Raw genomic sequence first — 16,185 nt, 5'->3', positions numbered from 1 at the left:
AGAGCCTGTGCAGAAAGCAGAGGATGTGGTGTGGACGCCAGCACCCTTGAGCTCCTTGCCCCTCACAAGCCGTGCACGGACACTTACTTTCCTAGTGGGGTCAGAGGCTTATGGAGATGGCCTCGCTGACAGCGCAGTGGGGGCCGCATGTGCAAGCTGATGAGGGAGAGGGGCTGGAGAAGAGGGGACCCAGCACTCAGAGGCTAGAGCAGGACATGACACTAGTCGCCATTAGGATGAAGGCCGGAAAGCACAGGGAGATATATATACAGACTGGAATATTTTAAAAAATTGTTAGAGTGGGTGAGGCTGGTGAAAAGTGAAAGAAGTGAAAGAGGGCCTCTTGAAACAAAACACTCTTCCCCAAACCATCTCCATGGCTTCCTGCAAGCCTGAAATCCCTTCACCTTGGCCACACTCACTCCCTGGTGATGTATCACCTGCAGAAGCGCCTGTTAGCACAGAACCACAAATCATCCACTTCCACCTGTCCTCTTCTCACCCAGGGGGATATGAAGGCCCCAGGAGCAGGGCTCTAGGTCCTGGGGAAGGGAAAGAAAGCTCCGGGGCAGGCGGGGGGGCCTCCTCTGCCCTTACCAATTAACAGGTCAGAGAAAGCAGGTCCTAAGGGGCTGGGATAAGAGATGGGGATGCTTCCTAGGGGTGAAGAGGTTGCTGCAGAGAAGCAAGGGTGTCTAAGAGGCAGGGCTGGCGAGGGCCAGACCTGAGGCCTGTGGTTCACATGGATGGGAGTGGGGGGCGGGGGCGGGGAGGTGCGCTCAAGAGGAAAGGCAAGGGCACGGTGGACAGAAACCCCTGGGGAATAATCATGTCGAGGGAAAACTAACCAGAGCCTCCCCACCAGCCCCCTGCGCCCCCAGATGACCCACATGTCTGGCAGCAATCTTGGAGGAGCCCACGAGGTTGCCATCACCGTCCAAGACGTCAATTCCCTCCTCCAGCTCCCCGTATCGCATCAGAACCACATTGCAGATATTGGCGCTGGCTGGAGAGAGAGAAGGGAGCAGGAGTGAGGGGGGAGATGGCATTCTACCTTGTGGAGAAGACCACTGGGCTCCACCCACACCAAGCAACGAAGCTTCTGAATAAATGCCGGGGCTTCCCTGGTAGCTCAGCGGGTAAAGAATCCGCCTGCAATGCAGGAGACCCTGGTTCCATTCCTGGGTTGGGAGGATCCCCTGGAGAAGATCCTCTCTGGGTACCCACTCCAGTATTTATGGGCTTCCCTGATAGCTCAGATGGTAAAGAATCCGCCTGCAAGGAAGGAGACCTGGGTTCGATCCCTGGGTTGAGAAGATCCCCTGGAGGAGGGCATGGCAGCCCACTCCAGTATTCTAGCCTGGGAGTATTCCCATGGACAAAGGAGCCTGGTGGGCTACAGTCCATGGGGTCACAAAGAGTCGGACACGACTGAGTGACTAAGCACGGCACTGTTCCGATAGTGGATGGAGGCATGGCTCTGCTGCCTATCAGCCTGGTGAAGGATGTGGGGCCCTTGGGAACCTGGAAAACAAAGGTGGAAAATAAATAACCAGTGTGAGTGGGGAGGGGAAACTGTTCAGGGCTCAGAGAGCAGCCGGTTATCCAGGACGCTGCTTTCCTCTCCTCAGGGGCAGGCCCCACCGGCAGGCAAAGTGGATGCCCATCCAGGAGGGCTCTGTGGCTTGAAGGCCAACCCCCACTGGTGCCGGACACTCCACTGTCAGCTCCTCAGTCCCGTGGCTGCCTTTCTGGGCATCCTCTTAAAATGCCAGCTGCCCCCCACACTTAGCCCCTTGCTCCTCAGAGTGAATCAAGCTCGCAGAGACTTGCTTCCCTGACAGCAGGTGCCAGAGCAAGCAGGAACCTCAGTGCTCACCCAGCGCCTCCCCCTCATCATATGGATGGAAGATTGAGGCTCAGAGAGGGGGGTGACTTATCTGAGGTCATACAGCCAAGTGGGACAGAGCCGAAAGGCTACAGTGCCCCATCCTCTGGGTACCCAGGAAATGGACGAGTTTGGGGTGGGGGCTAAAGGCATGCCTTCTACATGCTTGATTCAGATGGTTGGGTTTCCTCCTTTGGCCATGCCTCCACATCTCAGCTGAGATCATGGGGACCTGGGCTGAGGGGACGGCTCCTGGCTCCTTACTTCGGCAGAGTGTGCCGACTTTGGGGGGCCACCCATTAACTGGCTTCTCTCCCCTGGGATTCACATGGCTGGGCCTGGGCCCAGGGCTGGGTGTGGGTGCTGACCTCGCCTGAACCCTGGTTCTGCTCCAGGATGGAAGTGGGGGGACTTGGGGATGGTGGGAGGGTGGGCAGTTGGGGGGGTGACAAATGTGGAGCCTGCCTGCTTCACTCCTCCCCCCAAAGCGCCTTGCTGTGTTTAAAGTTTTAATTTTTGCTAATTAATGTCAATTAATTTTGTATAATGAGTGTTTAATTTTGGGGAGTGTGTGAGCCTGGGAGCGACTGCAGTTCTGGGCTGTGAACGCTGATTAGCATCAACACCTGCTGCTTCCTCACTCCCTCCAGTGAGGGGGGGCGCCAGGGTTTGGGGAACTGGAGGGCGGCAGGGCCTAGTGGGCAGGTGGAGTAGGAGGAGGACCGCAGATGCTCCTGGTGCCCAAGCCAATGCTAGGGAGCAGAGCGGGCCAGGGCGCTTGCAGTTGGGGGACCCGGCCCTGCAGGTGAGGGGCCGCTCGAAGCCCTGAGGGTCTCTGAGCCTCCGTCTCCTTTTTCAGTAAAGCGGGGAGGTGGAATAAACAGAGGGGAAGACCGAGGTACTTTGCAGCCTTTGGAGAAGAAAAGCAGGAGACCCAATACAGTTTTGAAACGTATTTACAGCACATATGCTGTCTCCGAGTAGCTCTCGTGTTTCCACACGACACACAGTCACAGTGGGAGCCATGGGCAGACCTTGTCGGCTTCAGTCCCTGCTGTCTCCACAGCAGCCACACTCTCCTGTCTCAAACAGGGGCTCTCAACCGGGGCTGATTTTGTGAGGCATTTGGCAAAGTTGGAGACATTTTTGATGATCACGATCTGGGGGGGGGCAGGGGTTGTTACTGGCATCTCTGGGTAGACCAAAGACTAAACATCCTTCAATGCACAGGACAGCTCCCACAGCAAAGAATTATCCAGCCCAACACGTCAGTAGAATTGATGCTGAAAAGCCCTTGTCTTAAACACACCCAGAGACTGAGAGTCAGGCAGGTGAATCTGAGGTAAAGGAGGAGAGAATGGGAGCCTGGGTTTCAGGCCAGTTGGCCTTGGGTTCCAAGCCTGGCTCTGCATCTCCTGCTCCTCACCCTTAGAGGTGAGCTCCTGATAGCCCCAGGGCCCCTCTAGGGCTTAGGGTCCAGAAGGGCCCCCGGAGAGGCCTGGGGTAGGGGCACCTGGCCTGTGTTAGTGACTCGCCCTCTAGTGGTGGCAGAGATGTACTGCAACCTATCACACCCTTGGGACAGCCAGGCCCCTAAGTACTAGGAGACCCAAGAAAACCTTTGGAGATGATATTGGGGTTTTCTGCCCTGAAAGGCATTAATCTCTGCCCTCTGAGAATGCATTCTACCACCACCACCACCACCATTTCAGGAAAGGCAAGGCCACAGGAATGTGGTTTAGGGGAGGAGCAGCTGCTTAAACTCACTCTATGAGTTCTGCTCCCTGCCGGCCTCCCAAGCGTAAAAATGGGGATGCATTTAGTGTGTCCGTGAATTTCTGGGTGCTGGCTGAGCTAACAGGCTTGTCCAGGTAGGGGGAAGCCAGGGACAGCTGAGACATGTCAAGTCCGACTGTGTGCATGTGTGTGTTTTGACGTGCATGCGGGAGACAGACAGACAAGAGAGAGCATGGTTTTGGAGGTGATGGAGTTGCTCCAGGCTGCGGTGGTATCTCTGCTTTCTGAAATTTCTGAATATGTGATGTGGCCTCAGAAGGATAGAGGAGGTCGTTGGTTCAAACACAAAGCCACTTGAGATGAAAGATAAAGCATGAAAGGAAGTGAAAACCCAGCGTCCCTCCCTGTCTGGACCCTTTTGAGAATGACAATGTGCCCCTCTCATCTCAGCTGCGAGATGGAAAAGGGATGGCCACCTCAGAATGATGGCAACCCCAGGCTCCTCCCGGTGAACATCAACTTTCTTACTGTCAACTCAGACAGCACGCGCCCTGTAATCTCTTCAGTTGACTCTGTACAGTGGTTAGCCATTTATTGAGCACTTGCTGTATGCACCGGTACTAGCCATCCCTACCTCTGAGCAACAAGAATGCCAGCCTGTCTCAGTGATTCCATTGTCTCTTCCAGAGCTTTAAGTTCTACTGTATTCCTTTCAAACCCTCCCAGATCGCTCTTATCCCACTCCTGAAAAGTTCAGCTCCAGCAGTATGGTCACTGAGAGACTAAACAAATGAAAAGAGAGAGAGAGACCAACCGTGGGCTACGGGTCTTCTTTCTAGCATACCAGCAAGATCCATTATTGATAGTATCAGCAGGTTAATTAAGCAGTCTGTTAGTGATAATGTTAAGAAAGCTGACACATTTTCAACTCAGATTGACACCATTCAAGACTCAGGCATAACTGATGTTGGAGCAGCGATGCTGCGAGATGTCAGTGGATGAGAGAGAGAGAGAGAGAGAGAAAGCGAGAGAGACTGCTTCATGCTGATGGCGAGCTCAGTGTCAAGGCCTGAGGAAAATATGCTCTTGACTACCGCAGATGTTCTCACATCAGACACACCACGATGCAAAATCATGCAGATTGTGAGCAGCTAATGAAGTGCCCGTGTGAAAAGGACAGCGTGGGGAGGAAGAAAGAGCAGCAGACAGAAAGACAAATGTGCAAGAAGGTTCTCAAAAAGAAGACTACAGGGGAGCTTGCCCCTTGAACTAGCACCGGAACAGAGGCATAGATCAATGGAGTTAATAGTCCCGAAACACTCCCAGCTGTAGGGGAAAGGAATTTCTGTAAATGCGGTTGTTATCAACTCACAGGGCAAGGGCCATTCAAAATATGGGGTGGAGCAATGGGCTATTTATCTGGGAAAATCAAACACCATAACTGCTCTGTTCTAAGAAGCATTTTCTCATATTTTAACAGTGCAAACATCGCAATGTGCCTTACAATGCGTGTGGCAGGGGAGACCTTACTTGCTCTTCACCACAACTGCCTGTGCATGGGCGACCTTAGCCACGTGTAGAGGCATCTGTTCATCCAAGTGTCACCTCAGCTGCCCACAGCAATCCACACAGAATTTGAACTTAAACTTAGATTCCTAATTGTTGCCTAAAACATCTTTTTAAAACTTACACTATAATAGAGCATGGACATGAAAAGTTATTGTACATGCAGAAGATCGTCTGCCAGATACCAGGCAATGCAATTAAAGGCAGCAGAAATTGCCAAACCATAGATAGCTACCCTAAAGAAATGCTTGCCCATATGCACAAAGAGACATTTACAAGGATGTTAATTATAGCACTGTTTGTAACAGCAAATAATTAGAAACAGCCTAAATGTCCACCATTAGGGAACTCACACGGGGAGATCGCCAGAACAAACTTATGTGAGCAGACTTACTGAGTATGTACAGGGTGATTTACTGAACGTAAACCACATAACTGGTACACACACGTGTCTGCATAAATCCCTGGATAATGTTCTGGAAGGGTCACACCTCACCAAGTGATCCTCTTGGGGAAGAGAACCAAATTTGGAAATTAGGGATTATTGAAGGACTCCTACTTTTTTACCCTAAATTTACCTAGACTTTGCATTTTTGCAAAGAGAATGTAACCAGGCTTTTCTTTTCTAAAAGTTGAAAAGGAAATGCCAAACTTCTTGAAGTAGATCAGAAAAATTTCAAACCCCAGCAGGAGTTGGTGTGACCTATGCATGGGTCCTGTACGTAGGCATCTGTTTCAAAAACTTTCTAAAGAAGCTGATTAACTTTAAAAATATTTTTTTCCCTCAAGTAAAGAATAAAATGAAACCACAAGTATATAAAGTAGGAGTTGAAAAAAAAAACTCAATAATCTTTTATGTGTTTTGAAATTATCCTGTTAATTTAAAAGGGACTAAAAAGGGTCAAGAGTAGAGGCAGAGATTACAAAAAGCAGTGCTGTTCATGATGCTGTATTTAACAATCAGTGCCCAAAACAGAATTGTAAAATGTGGAAAAGGCTGAGATTCAGACTCTGTGATATTGAAAAAGTGATTTGGATTGAATGTGCAGTATATGCTTATTTATTCCTTCAAATGAAATATAGTCCTCTCCTCTTCGGAAAGATTGTTACATTAATGCCTCACAGCTAAGGTATCTTAGAATTAAGAAACAATGGCATTTGATACCTATTTATGAACCATATTACAAGAAATGGGAAGCTTGAAAATATATTTATTATATATGACAAAGGACTACTGATATGAAGGGTCTAATGGAAGGTCATGGTGACTGACTCCCCATAATTAAGTATAATATCCTTCCCTTGATCTAGGATGGGATGTGTGACCAACTTAGATAATGAGGGTGTCTGCAGGACTTCTGGGAAAGTCCTCCTCCCACTAAAAAAAAGGTGGTGGTCAGCAGAACCTTCTGTCCTCTGGACAGTGGTGGGTTTGGATATGAAGTCTGGAATTGCAGTTGCCATCTCACAACCATGAAGGGAGTAAGCCTGAAGATGAAGCCCCTGGCAGAGCAAAGATAAGGAAAGATTGGCCTTGATGCCTGAAGGGACACTTGAGCTCTGTAAAGTAATCATTATTTAAGCCGGTTTGAGTTGAGGGTTTCTGTTACTTTCAGCCAAAAATGATCATAAAATACATAAAGAGCTTTAACAATTATTAAGAAAAAGATATAGTGATTAACAGACTCAAAGAATGAACTTTAGGTTACCAGGGTCGGGGAAGGGTGGGGGGAGAACATATTTGGAGTTTGGAATTGACATACACACACTACTAATAATTAAAACAGATGACCAACACGGACCTACTGTATGGCACAGGGAACTCTGCTCAATATTCTGTAATAACCTAAATAAATGGGAAAAGAATTAGAAAAAGAACAGATACATGTATATATATAACAGAATCACTACGGTGTATATCTGAAACTAACACAACATTGTCAATCAACCATATTCCAATATAAGATAAAAATTAAAGAGAAAAATACAATGATCAAACTCACTGAAAAATATTTAAGTAAAAATTCATAAAAGAAATACTTTTAAATATTTTAAAATTTAATGAATGTGAACTTATAATCATCAAAGACTGATTTTTGAATCTAAGAAGAAAATTAACCTGCAAGAATTCTTCATCTTTGTGTGTAAGCAAAAAATAAGGGAGTTTGACTCATTGGTTTAATGGTTTACAAATAGCTTGGGCTTGTTTTCTCACTTTGTTGATGGTGTCTTCTGTCATGCAGTTTAACATACATATGTGTTTGTGTATGCTCAGTCACGCAGTCATGTCTGACTCTTTTTGACCTCATGGACTATAGCCCACCTGGTTCCTCTGTCCATGGAATTTCCCAGGCAAGAATACTGCAGTGGTGTGTCATTTCCCATTCCAGGGGATCTTCCTGATCCAGGGATCAAACCCATGTTTCTTGTGTCTCCTGAACTGGCAGGCAGACTCTTTACCACTACACCACCTGGGAAGCCCTTTAACATACAATAGATCGTCATATATGTTGTCAAATAAGCGATCCTTTCCTCTCTGGTATATACATTTTGTATTACCAAGAAACTCTGTCCTTACTCCAAAAATGTTCATCTACATTTCCTTCTAGAAGCCTTAACATTTTATTGTACACATTTAGGTCTTCAATCTGTCTGAAATTTGTTGGACTGCAAGGAGATCAAACCAGTCAATCCTAAAGGAAATCCATCCTTAATATTCATTGGAAGGACTGATGCTGAAGCTGAAGCTCCAATACTTTGGATACCTCATATAACAAGCTAACTCATTGGAAAAGACCCTAATGTTGGGAAAGATTGAGGCAAAAGAAGGAAGGGGTGGAAGAGGATGAGATGGTTAGCTAGCATCACCAAATCAACGTACATGAATTTGAGCAAACTCAGGGAGACAGTGAAGGACAGGGGAGCCTGGCATGCTACAGTCCATGGGATCCCAAAGAACAGACAAGACTTAGCAACTGAACAATAAATGAAAAGAAATCTCCTTCTCTCTCTTCTATTTGGAAACCCAAATGCCCAGTGAAGTTAAGAAAAGATTCTCAACCATACTGGGAATTGGAAAGCGCAAATTAAAATGAGGAAGATCCATTTCAGATGGATAAAAGTTAGTTTTAAAAACTGATAATAGGGAGGAGGGTTCAGAATGGGGAACACATGTATACCTGTGGTGGATTCATTTTGATATATGGCAAAACCAATACAATATTGTAAAGTTAAAAAATAAAATAAAATAATAGAAAAAATTGATAATAGCAAATGTTGAAGAAGATGTAGGGAAACAAAAATCACCCTTGCAGGCAGAGTAAAAGCCAATCTGCTCATTTGGTGCAGGTAGAGATGGATTTGCTCCTTGGAAGAAAAGTTATGACCAATCTAGTTCAGTTTAGTTCAGTCACTCAGTCATGTCCAAATCTTTGCGACCCCATGGACCACAGCATGCCAGGCCTCCCTGTCCATCACCAACTCCTGGAGTTTACCCAAACTCATGTCCATCGAGTCGGTGATGCCATACAACTATCTCATCCTCTGTCGTCCCCTTCTCCTCCTGCCTTCAATTTCCCAGCATCAGGGTCTTTTCCAATGAGTCAGCTCTTTGCATCAAGTGGCTAAAGTATTGGAGTTTCAGCTTCAACATCAGTCCTTCCAATGAACACTCAGGACTGATCTCCTTTAGGATGGACTGGTTGGACCTTCTTGCAATCCAAGGGACTCTCAAGGGTCTTCTCCAACACCACAGTTCAAAAGCATCAATTCTTCGGTGTTCAGCTTTCTTTATAGTCCAACTCTCACATCCATACAGGACTACTGGAAAAACCACAGCCTTGACTAGATGGACCTTTGTTGGCAAAGTAATGTCTCTACTTTTGAATATGTTATCTAGGTTGGTCATAACTTTCCTTCCAAGGAGTAAGCGTCTTTTAATTTCATGGCTGCAGTCACCATCTGCAGTGATTTTGGAGCCCAAAAAAATAAAGTCAGCCACTGTTTCTACTGTTTCCCCATCTATTTGCCATGAAGTGATGGGACCGGATGCCATGATCTTAGTTTTCTGAATGTTGAGCTTTAAGCCAACTTTTTCACTCTCCTCTTTCACGTTCATCAAGAGGCTCTTCAGTTCCTCTTCACTTTCTGCCATAAGGGTGGTGTCATCTGCATATCTGAGGTTAATGATATTTCTCCCAGCAATCTTGATTCCAGCTTGTGCTTCTTCCAGACCAGCGTTTCTCATGATGTATCTGAATATAAGTTAAATAAGCAGGGTGACAATATACAGCCTTGACATAGTCCTTTTCCTATTTGGAACCAGTCTGTTGTTCCATGTCCAGTTCTAACTGTTGCTTCCTGACCCGCACACAAGTTTCTCCTGTATAGCAAGTCAGGTGGTCTGGTATTCCCATCTCTTTCAGAATTGTCCACAGTTTATTGTGATCCACACAGTCAAAGGCTTTGGAGTAGTCAATAAAGCAGAAATAGATGTTTTTCTGGAACTCTCTTGCTTTTTTGATGATCCAAGGCATGTTGGCAATTTGATCTCTGGTTCCTCTGCCTTTTCTAAATCCAGCTTGAACATCTGGAAGTTCACGGTTCACATATTGCTGAAGCCTGGCTTGGAGAATTTTGAGCATTACTTTGCTAGCCTGTAAGATGAGTGCAAGTGTGTGGTAGTTTGAGCATTCTTTGGCATTGCCTTTCTTTGGGATTGGAATGAAAACTGACCTTTTCCAGTCCTGCGGCCATTGCTGAGTTTTCTAAATTTGCTGGCATATTGAGTGCAGCACTTTCACAGCATCACCTTTTAGGATTTCAAGTAGCTCAACTGGAATTCCATCACCTCCACTAGCTTTGTTCATAGTGGTGCTTCCTAAGGCCCACTTGATTTCACATTCCAGGATGTCTGACTCTAGGTGAGTGATAACACCATCGTGATTATCTAGGTCATGAAGATCTTTTTTGTACAGTTCTTCTGAGTATTCTTGCCACCTCTTCTTAATATCTTCTGCGTCTGTTAGGTCTATACCATTTCTGTCCTTTATTGTGCCCATCTTTGCATGGAATGTTCCCTTGATATCTCTAATTTTCTTGAAGAGATCTCTAGTCTTTCCCATTCTATTATTTCCCTCTATTTCTTTGCACTGATCACTGAGGAAGGCTTTCTTATCTCTCCTTGCTATTCTTTTGGAACTCTGCATTCAAATGGGTATATCTTTCCTTCTCTCCTTTGATTTTTGACTCTCTTCTTTTCACAGCTATCTGTAAGCCCTCCTCAGACAGCCATTTTGCTTTTTTGCTTTTCTTTTTATTGGGGATGGTCTTGATCCCTGTCTTCTGTACAGTGTCATGAACCTCCATCCATAGTTCATCAGGCACTCTGTCTATCCGATCTAGTCCCTTAAATCTATTTGTCACTTTCACTGTATAATCATACGGGATTTTATTTCGGTCATACCTGAATGGTCTAGTGGTTTTCCCCACTTTCTTCAATTTAAGTCTGAATTTGGCAATAAGGAGTTTATGATCTGAGCCACAGTCAGCTCCCGGTCTTGTTTTTGCTGATTGTATAGAGCTTCTCCATCTTTGGCTGCAAAGAATATAATCAGTCTGATTTCGGTGTTGCCCATCTGGTGATGTCCATGTGTAGAGTCTTCTCTTGTGTTGTTGGAAGAGGATGTTTGCTATGATCAGTGCGTTCTCTTGGCAAAACTCTATTAGCCTTTGTCCTGCTTCATTCTGTATTCCAAGGCTAAATTTGCCTGTTACTCCAGGTGTTTCTTGACTTCCTACTTTTGCATTCCAGTCCCCTATAATGAAAAGGACATTGGATGTTAGTTCTAGAAGGCCTTGTTGGTCTTCATAGAACCATTCAACTTCAGCTTCTTCAGCATTACTGGTCGGGGCATAGACTTGGATTACTGTGAAACTGAATGGTTTGCCTTGGAAATGAACAGAGATCATGCTGTCATTTTTGAGACTGCATCCAAGCACTGATTTTCAGACTCTTTTGTTGACTATGATGGCTACTCCATTTCTTTTAAGGGATTCCTGCCCACAGTAGTAGATATAATGGTCATCTGAGTTAAATTCACCCATTCCAGTCCATTTTAGTTCACTGATTCCTAGAATGTAGTTGTTCACTCTTGCCATCTCCTGTTTGACCACTTCCAATTTGCCTTGATTCATGGACCTAACATTCCAGGTTCCTATGCAATATTGCTCTTTACAGCATCGGACCTTGCTTCTATCACGAGTCACATCCACAACTGGGTGTTGGTTTTGCTTTGGCTCCGTCCCTTCATCCTTTCTGGAGTTATTTCTCCACTGGTCTCCAGTAGCATATTGGGCACCTACCCACCTGGGGGGGGGGGTTCATCTTTCATTGTCCTATCTTTTTGCCTTTTCATACTGTTCATGGGGTTCTTAAGGCAGGAACACTGAAGTGGTTTGTGCCATTCCCTTCTCCAGTGGACCACCTTTTGTCAGAACTCTCCACCATGACCTGACCATCTTGGGTGTCTCTATATGGCATGGCTTAGTTTCATTGAATTAGACAAGGCTGTGGTCCATGTGATCAGCTTGGCTAGTTTTCTGTGACCAACCTAGACAGCATATTAAAAAGCAGAGACATTACTTTGCTAACAAAGGTCCGTCTAGTAAAAGCTGTGGTTTTTCCAGTAGTCATTTATGGATGTGAGAGTTGGACTAGAAAAAAAGCTGAGAGCCAAAGAATTGATGCTTTTGAACTGTGGTGTTGGAGAAGACTCTTGAGAGTCCCTTGGACTGCAAGGAGATCGAACTAGTCAATTCTAAAGGAGATCAGTCCTGAATATTCTTTGGAACAACTGTTGCTGAAGCTGAAACTCCAATACTTTGGCCATCTGATGTGAAGAACTGACTCATTGGAAAAGACCCTGACACTGGGAAAGATTGAAGGCAGGAGGAGAAGGGGATGACAGAGGATGAGATGGTTGGATGGCATCACCGACTCAATGGACATGAGTTTGAGCAAGCTCCGTGAGTTGGTGGTGGACCGGGAAACCTGGCGTGCTGCAGTTCCTAGGGTCGCAAAGAGTTGGACGTGACTGAGTGACTGAAGTGAACTGAACTGAGAGATGGGCATTACCTCTGACGTGATCATTTCACTTCTCTGTACTGACCCTCGACCGCTGATTCTCAGTACTGGCTGCACAACCGAAACCAAATTGGAGGAAGGACCCAGATGTCTGCATCGCTTTTTAAAGCCCCCAAGGTGGTCGTTTGAAACCTCTGGCCTGGAGAAGCTCCTACTCGTGTGCACACGGACGCGTGTACAAGGCTGTCTGGTGCAGTGCTACATATAATAGTGAGAAACTGCAAACAGCCTGGATGTTCCCAATTAGTCTTCAGAAGCTGAGATGAATGCATATGTATTAACACAGATAAATCTCAAAACCACAATGAAGAGCAAGTTTAAAAGGGTATATTCAGCACAACATAATGTAAACTTAACATATAAACAATGCAATTTCTGGTTTATGATACAGACACATAAGATACAATATAAAGACACGAATGGGGAAGGTGAAAGTCAATAGCCTTCCTCAAGACAGAAGAAGGAAAACAGAATTAAAAAGCAGAGGGCAGAGAAAGCTTTGGGTGCATCTAATATTTTATTCTCTATTTCCTATATTATTCCATGTGTTGAAATAATATATCACAATCTTTAAAAAAGCCACAGATGAATTATTGTGACTATTAAAAGGATAAGTTGGAATTTTATGACTGTCATGGAAAGACATCCAAAATTGATTGTGAAGTTAAAAAGAGATTTATGACCCGTATACACAATATGATCTTACTTATATCAAATATGTATTTATATTGGCATGTTTATAGTATATAATACAATAAACAGGCAGAGATTCCTATACTTTGAGGTATTTATTTGAATTTGGAGGGATATATACCAAACTTATCTCTGAGGAGAGAAGTGAAATTGTTTAACTTATGTAACAATCAAGTATTTTCAGAAAAAAAAAAACAGAACAATTTTTATTAAAACAGAACCCAAAAGACTCTAGTGGAAACCAGGAGACTTGAGCTCCAAGCTCTCCAGGCTCCACTTCTTCTCTCTCTTCTTATTTTGCAGGTAACAGGTACATACAGTAAACAATCCAAATCATGAAAAAGAGTAAATAATAAAAAGTAAGTCTCCTTCCAATCCCTGACCTTTAGTTTACTCCCCTCCCCTTAGGCAGCCACTGTAGCCAGATTCTCATGTCCCTGCCAGACATGGTCTATTTACAAGCAGACATGTATGTATTGATACATCATTCCTTATGTATACACACACACTTGAATCACACCAGACTATACAGCCTTTGTCTTTGGAGGAGTGGCTATCAGATGGGAGTGTGTAGCCTAATACTGGCTTGATTTCGGGATATCCCTCACATTCTGCCTGTGAGGCTGGGCTGTATGGCACACATGCGTACATGCACGCATGCTTCAGTTGCTTCAGTAGTGTCTGACTTTTAGCGACCCCATGGACTGTAGCCCGCCAGCCTCCTCTGTCCATGGGATTCTCCAGGCAAGAATACTGGAGTGGGTTGCCATTTCCTTCTCCAGGGGACTTTTCCCGACCCAGGGACCAAACCCGGGTCTCCCTCATTGCAGGCAGATGCTTTACCATCTGAGTTACTAGGGAAGCCCAATACACCAGTTGGGTGGACCTATTTCAGGCATGCAGTCCACAAAATCCCCATTCGTTATCCTAAGTACCCCAATCAAATCAAGTTCAGCACCTCCACACTTGTGCAGCTGCATTTTTTTAATAGTGAGCCTTACATCAAAACTTGTGAGATCTTTTTGGACCCTGGTAGGTGGCTCAGTGGTAAAGAATCTGCCTGCCAATGCAGGAGATGCAGAAGACCTGGGTTTGATCTGTGGGTTGAGAAGATCCCCTGGAGGAGGAAATGGCAACCCACTCCAGTATTCTTGCCTGGAGAATCCCATGGATAGAGGAGCCTGGTGTTCATGGAGTTCATGGGGGGGTCTCAAAGAGTTTAACATGACTGAATGACCGAGCGCGCACACACACCCTTGCCCGTGAATTCATAATCATTGCCAAGTTGCTATCTCCATTCCTTGTGTGTGACCCCTTGACCTCCTCTGACCAAGGCAGGTATAAAATGAGTGAGGGGACAAGACTGAAGGCGGAGCCCTAGAACACACCACTGGGAGCCTTCCCTCTGCTTGACTCGGGCCCACTGGCCCTGTCCTCTTGGGGCCTGACACACACCAGGGCCCCATGCCAGTTCTAGGGCCCTGATCCTGGCACCCAGCCTGGCCCGCCTCCCCACCCAGATCCAAACAAGAAAGGCTGAAGAACGTGCCCAGGGTGACCGAGTCATCCACCCTAGGCCTGCCAACGGAGTGAATGACAGTGACTGCAAAGACTTGCATGAGAAAACAAAACATTCAAAAAAAACAATTAAAAAAAACACACCACAGTAAATTCTAAGCAGCCACAATGCGGCTACCAATGTCATCTAAGGTGATACAATGTGGTCACAATGTCATCAGGCGGGGTTTCACTTCTGGGCGCCCAGTTTCAAGCCATTTTTACTCAAACGCTAGGTGCCGAGCAAAGAGCGGGGCTGGGGGTTGGCGATGAATGAGATCCGGTCCCTGTCTTGGAGAGCTCACAGTCTGATGAGGGAGGCGGACTCAAAAACAAAATGAGCAGTTCCAGGACAGACAGAGGCACACACAGGGTGCTGTGGTGTAATCCTGACTGGGGCTCCCAGGGAGGGCTTCCTGGAGAAGGTGGTGTCTGAAGTGAGAAATGAAGGCCTGGCAGCCAAGAGAAGGCAGAGTGTGGGAAGAGCAGGCACTCCAGTCAAACAGAGCCTTGTGCAAGGGCCTGGGGCCCAGACAGAAGGGGAGGCACAAGATTCGCCACAGTGCGACAGGGTTCGAGCAAGGCCAGAGGCCACGTCCAAAAGGTGACTCGGGGGCCTTGAGGCTGCCTAAGGTGGGTGGATGCAACATTAAGCATCACTGAGCCAGACGGGGGGGGGTAAGTCACAAGGCCCAGGACACAGCGGACACAGGTGTACCCTGCTGCCTTCCAACCACAGGGATGGAGGAGGCGACGCCTAGCGATGGACCTCAGGGGCTTGGGCACACTGCCAGGGCCACGTCCTGGTGAAGGAAGAGGGCGGATTGAGCACCAGGAGACAAGCGGGAAAATGAAGGGGAATCAATGACAGGGAGACCCGTGGTCTGGGGCGAAGGGAAGCATAGAGACGGGGGTGGAGGTGGGGCACTCTGGGTATGAAGCAACAGAAGACCTCCCCCAAAGGCTGCCCAGACACCCCGAGCAGCAGACTCCCTGCTGAACACAGAGACTTCTTCATGGCAGTGAAATAAGCTGTGACATTTAATGTAAGGGACTGCTGCCAACAGCACACGACGAAGTCACTTTCCACAAAGGGATAATTGAGGCTCCATGCAGGAGGGTTATTCCCGTGCAAGGAGCTGACCGGCTAGCACTGAGGCTCAGGCCTCCCCCATCGGGGGCTCAGGCCCAGAGGGGGCCCTGAGCACATGACACTACCTGTCCGCTCCTCCACGTGGATGCAGCCGGGCAGCCTGGGGGGTGACCTTCAGAGCCTCCTACCCTGCCCCGCGCCACATCCACAGAGCCGGGCACACAGGGGCACTGCCAGGTGACACCCGGGCCTCCACCTCCCAGCTCCAGGCCACAGTCCCTGCCATGCCCACTTCTCACCAGGTGGGTCTATGCCCTTCCCTGGTGTCCTATCATGGAGCTGACACCTGCCTCTGACCCTGCCTGCCACTCCTCCAGGCTCCCACCCCAAGGACTCACAAGAAGGCTGTTTGTGGAGCCCGCCTCCCCTGGAATGGACTCTGCTCGTGGAGACTGGTGGCTGGACCTGGGGGCGGGGGTATTTTTCCGACGCCTCCTCGATTGACCT

At 46.9% G+C, this 16,185-nt stretch overlaps 1 protein-coding gene across 7 annotated transcripts in view; it reads right to left on the bottom strand.

Moving 5' to 3' along the window:
- The window catches only part of SFXN5 (sideroflexin 5), a 127,334-nt gene that overhangs the window by 27,293 nt on the left and 83,856 nt on the right, over positions 1-16,185 (bottom strand). For all 7 annotated transcript variants that reach the window (XM_044925778.2, XM_006045915.4, XM_044925779.2 and 4 more), the window contains one exon: positions 891-1,006. In XM_044925778.2, coding sequence (XP_044781713.1) covers positions 891-1,006 — 116 coding nt within the window. The remainder of the gene's footprint in view (positions 1-890; positions 1,007-16,185) is intronic.

Source organism: Bubalus bubalis, chromosome 12 (genome assembly GCF_019923935.1).
Source record: "Bubalus bubalis isolate 160015118507 breed Murrah chromosome 12, NDDB_SH_1, whole genome shotgun sequence".
In the NCBI taxonomy this organism is placed as follows: Eukaryota; Metazoa; Chordata; class Mammalia; order Artiodactyla; family Bovidae; genus Bubalus; species Bubalus bubalis.
Note: the sequence above shows the minus strand (reverse complement) of the source record. Positions and strands in the feature narration are given on the sequence as shown.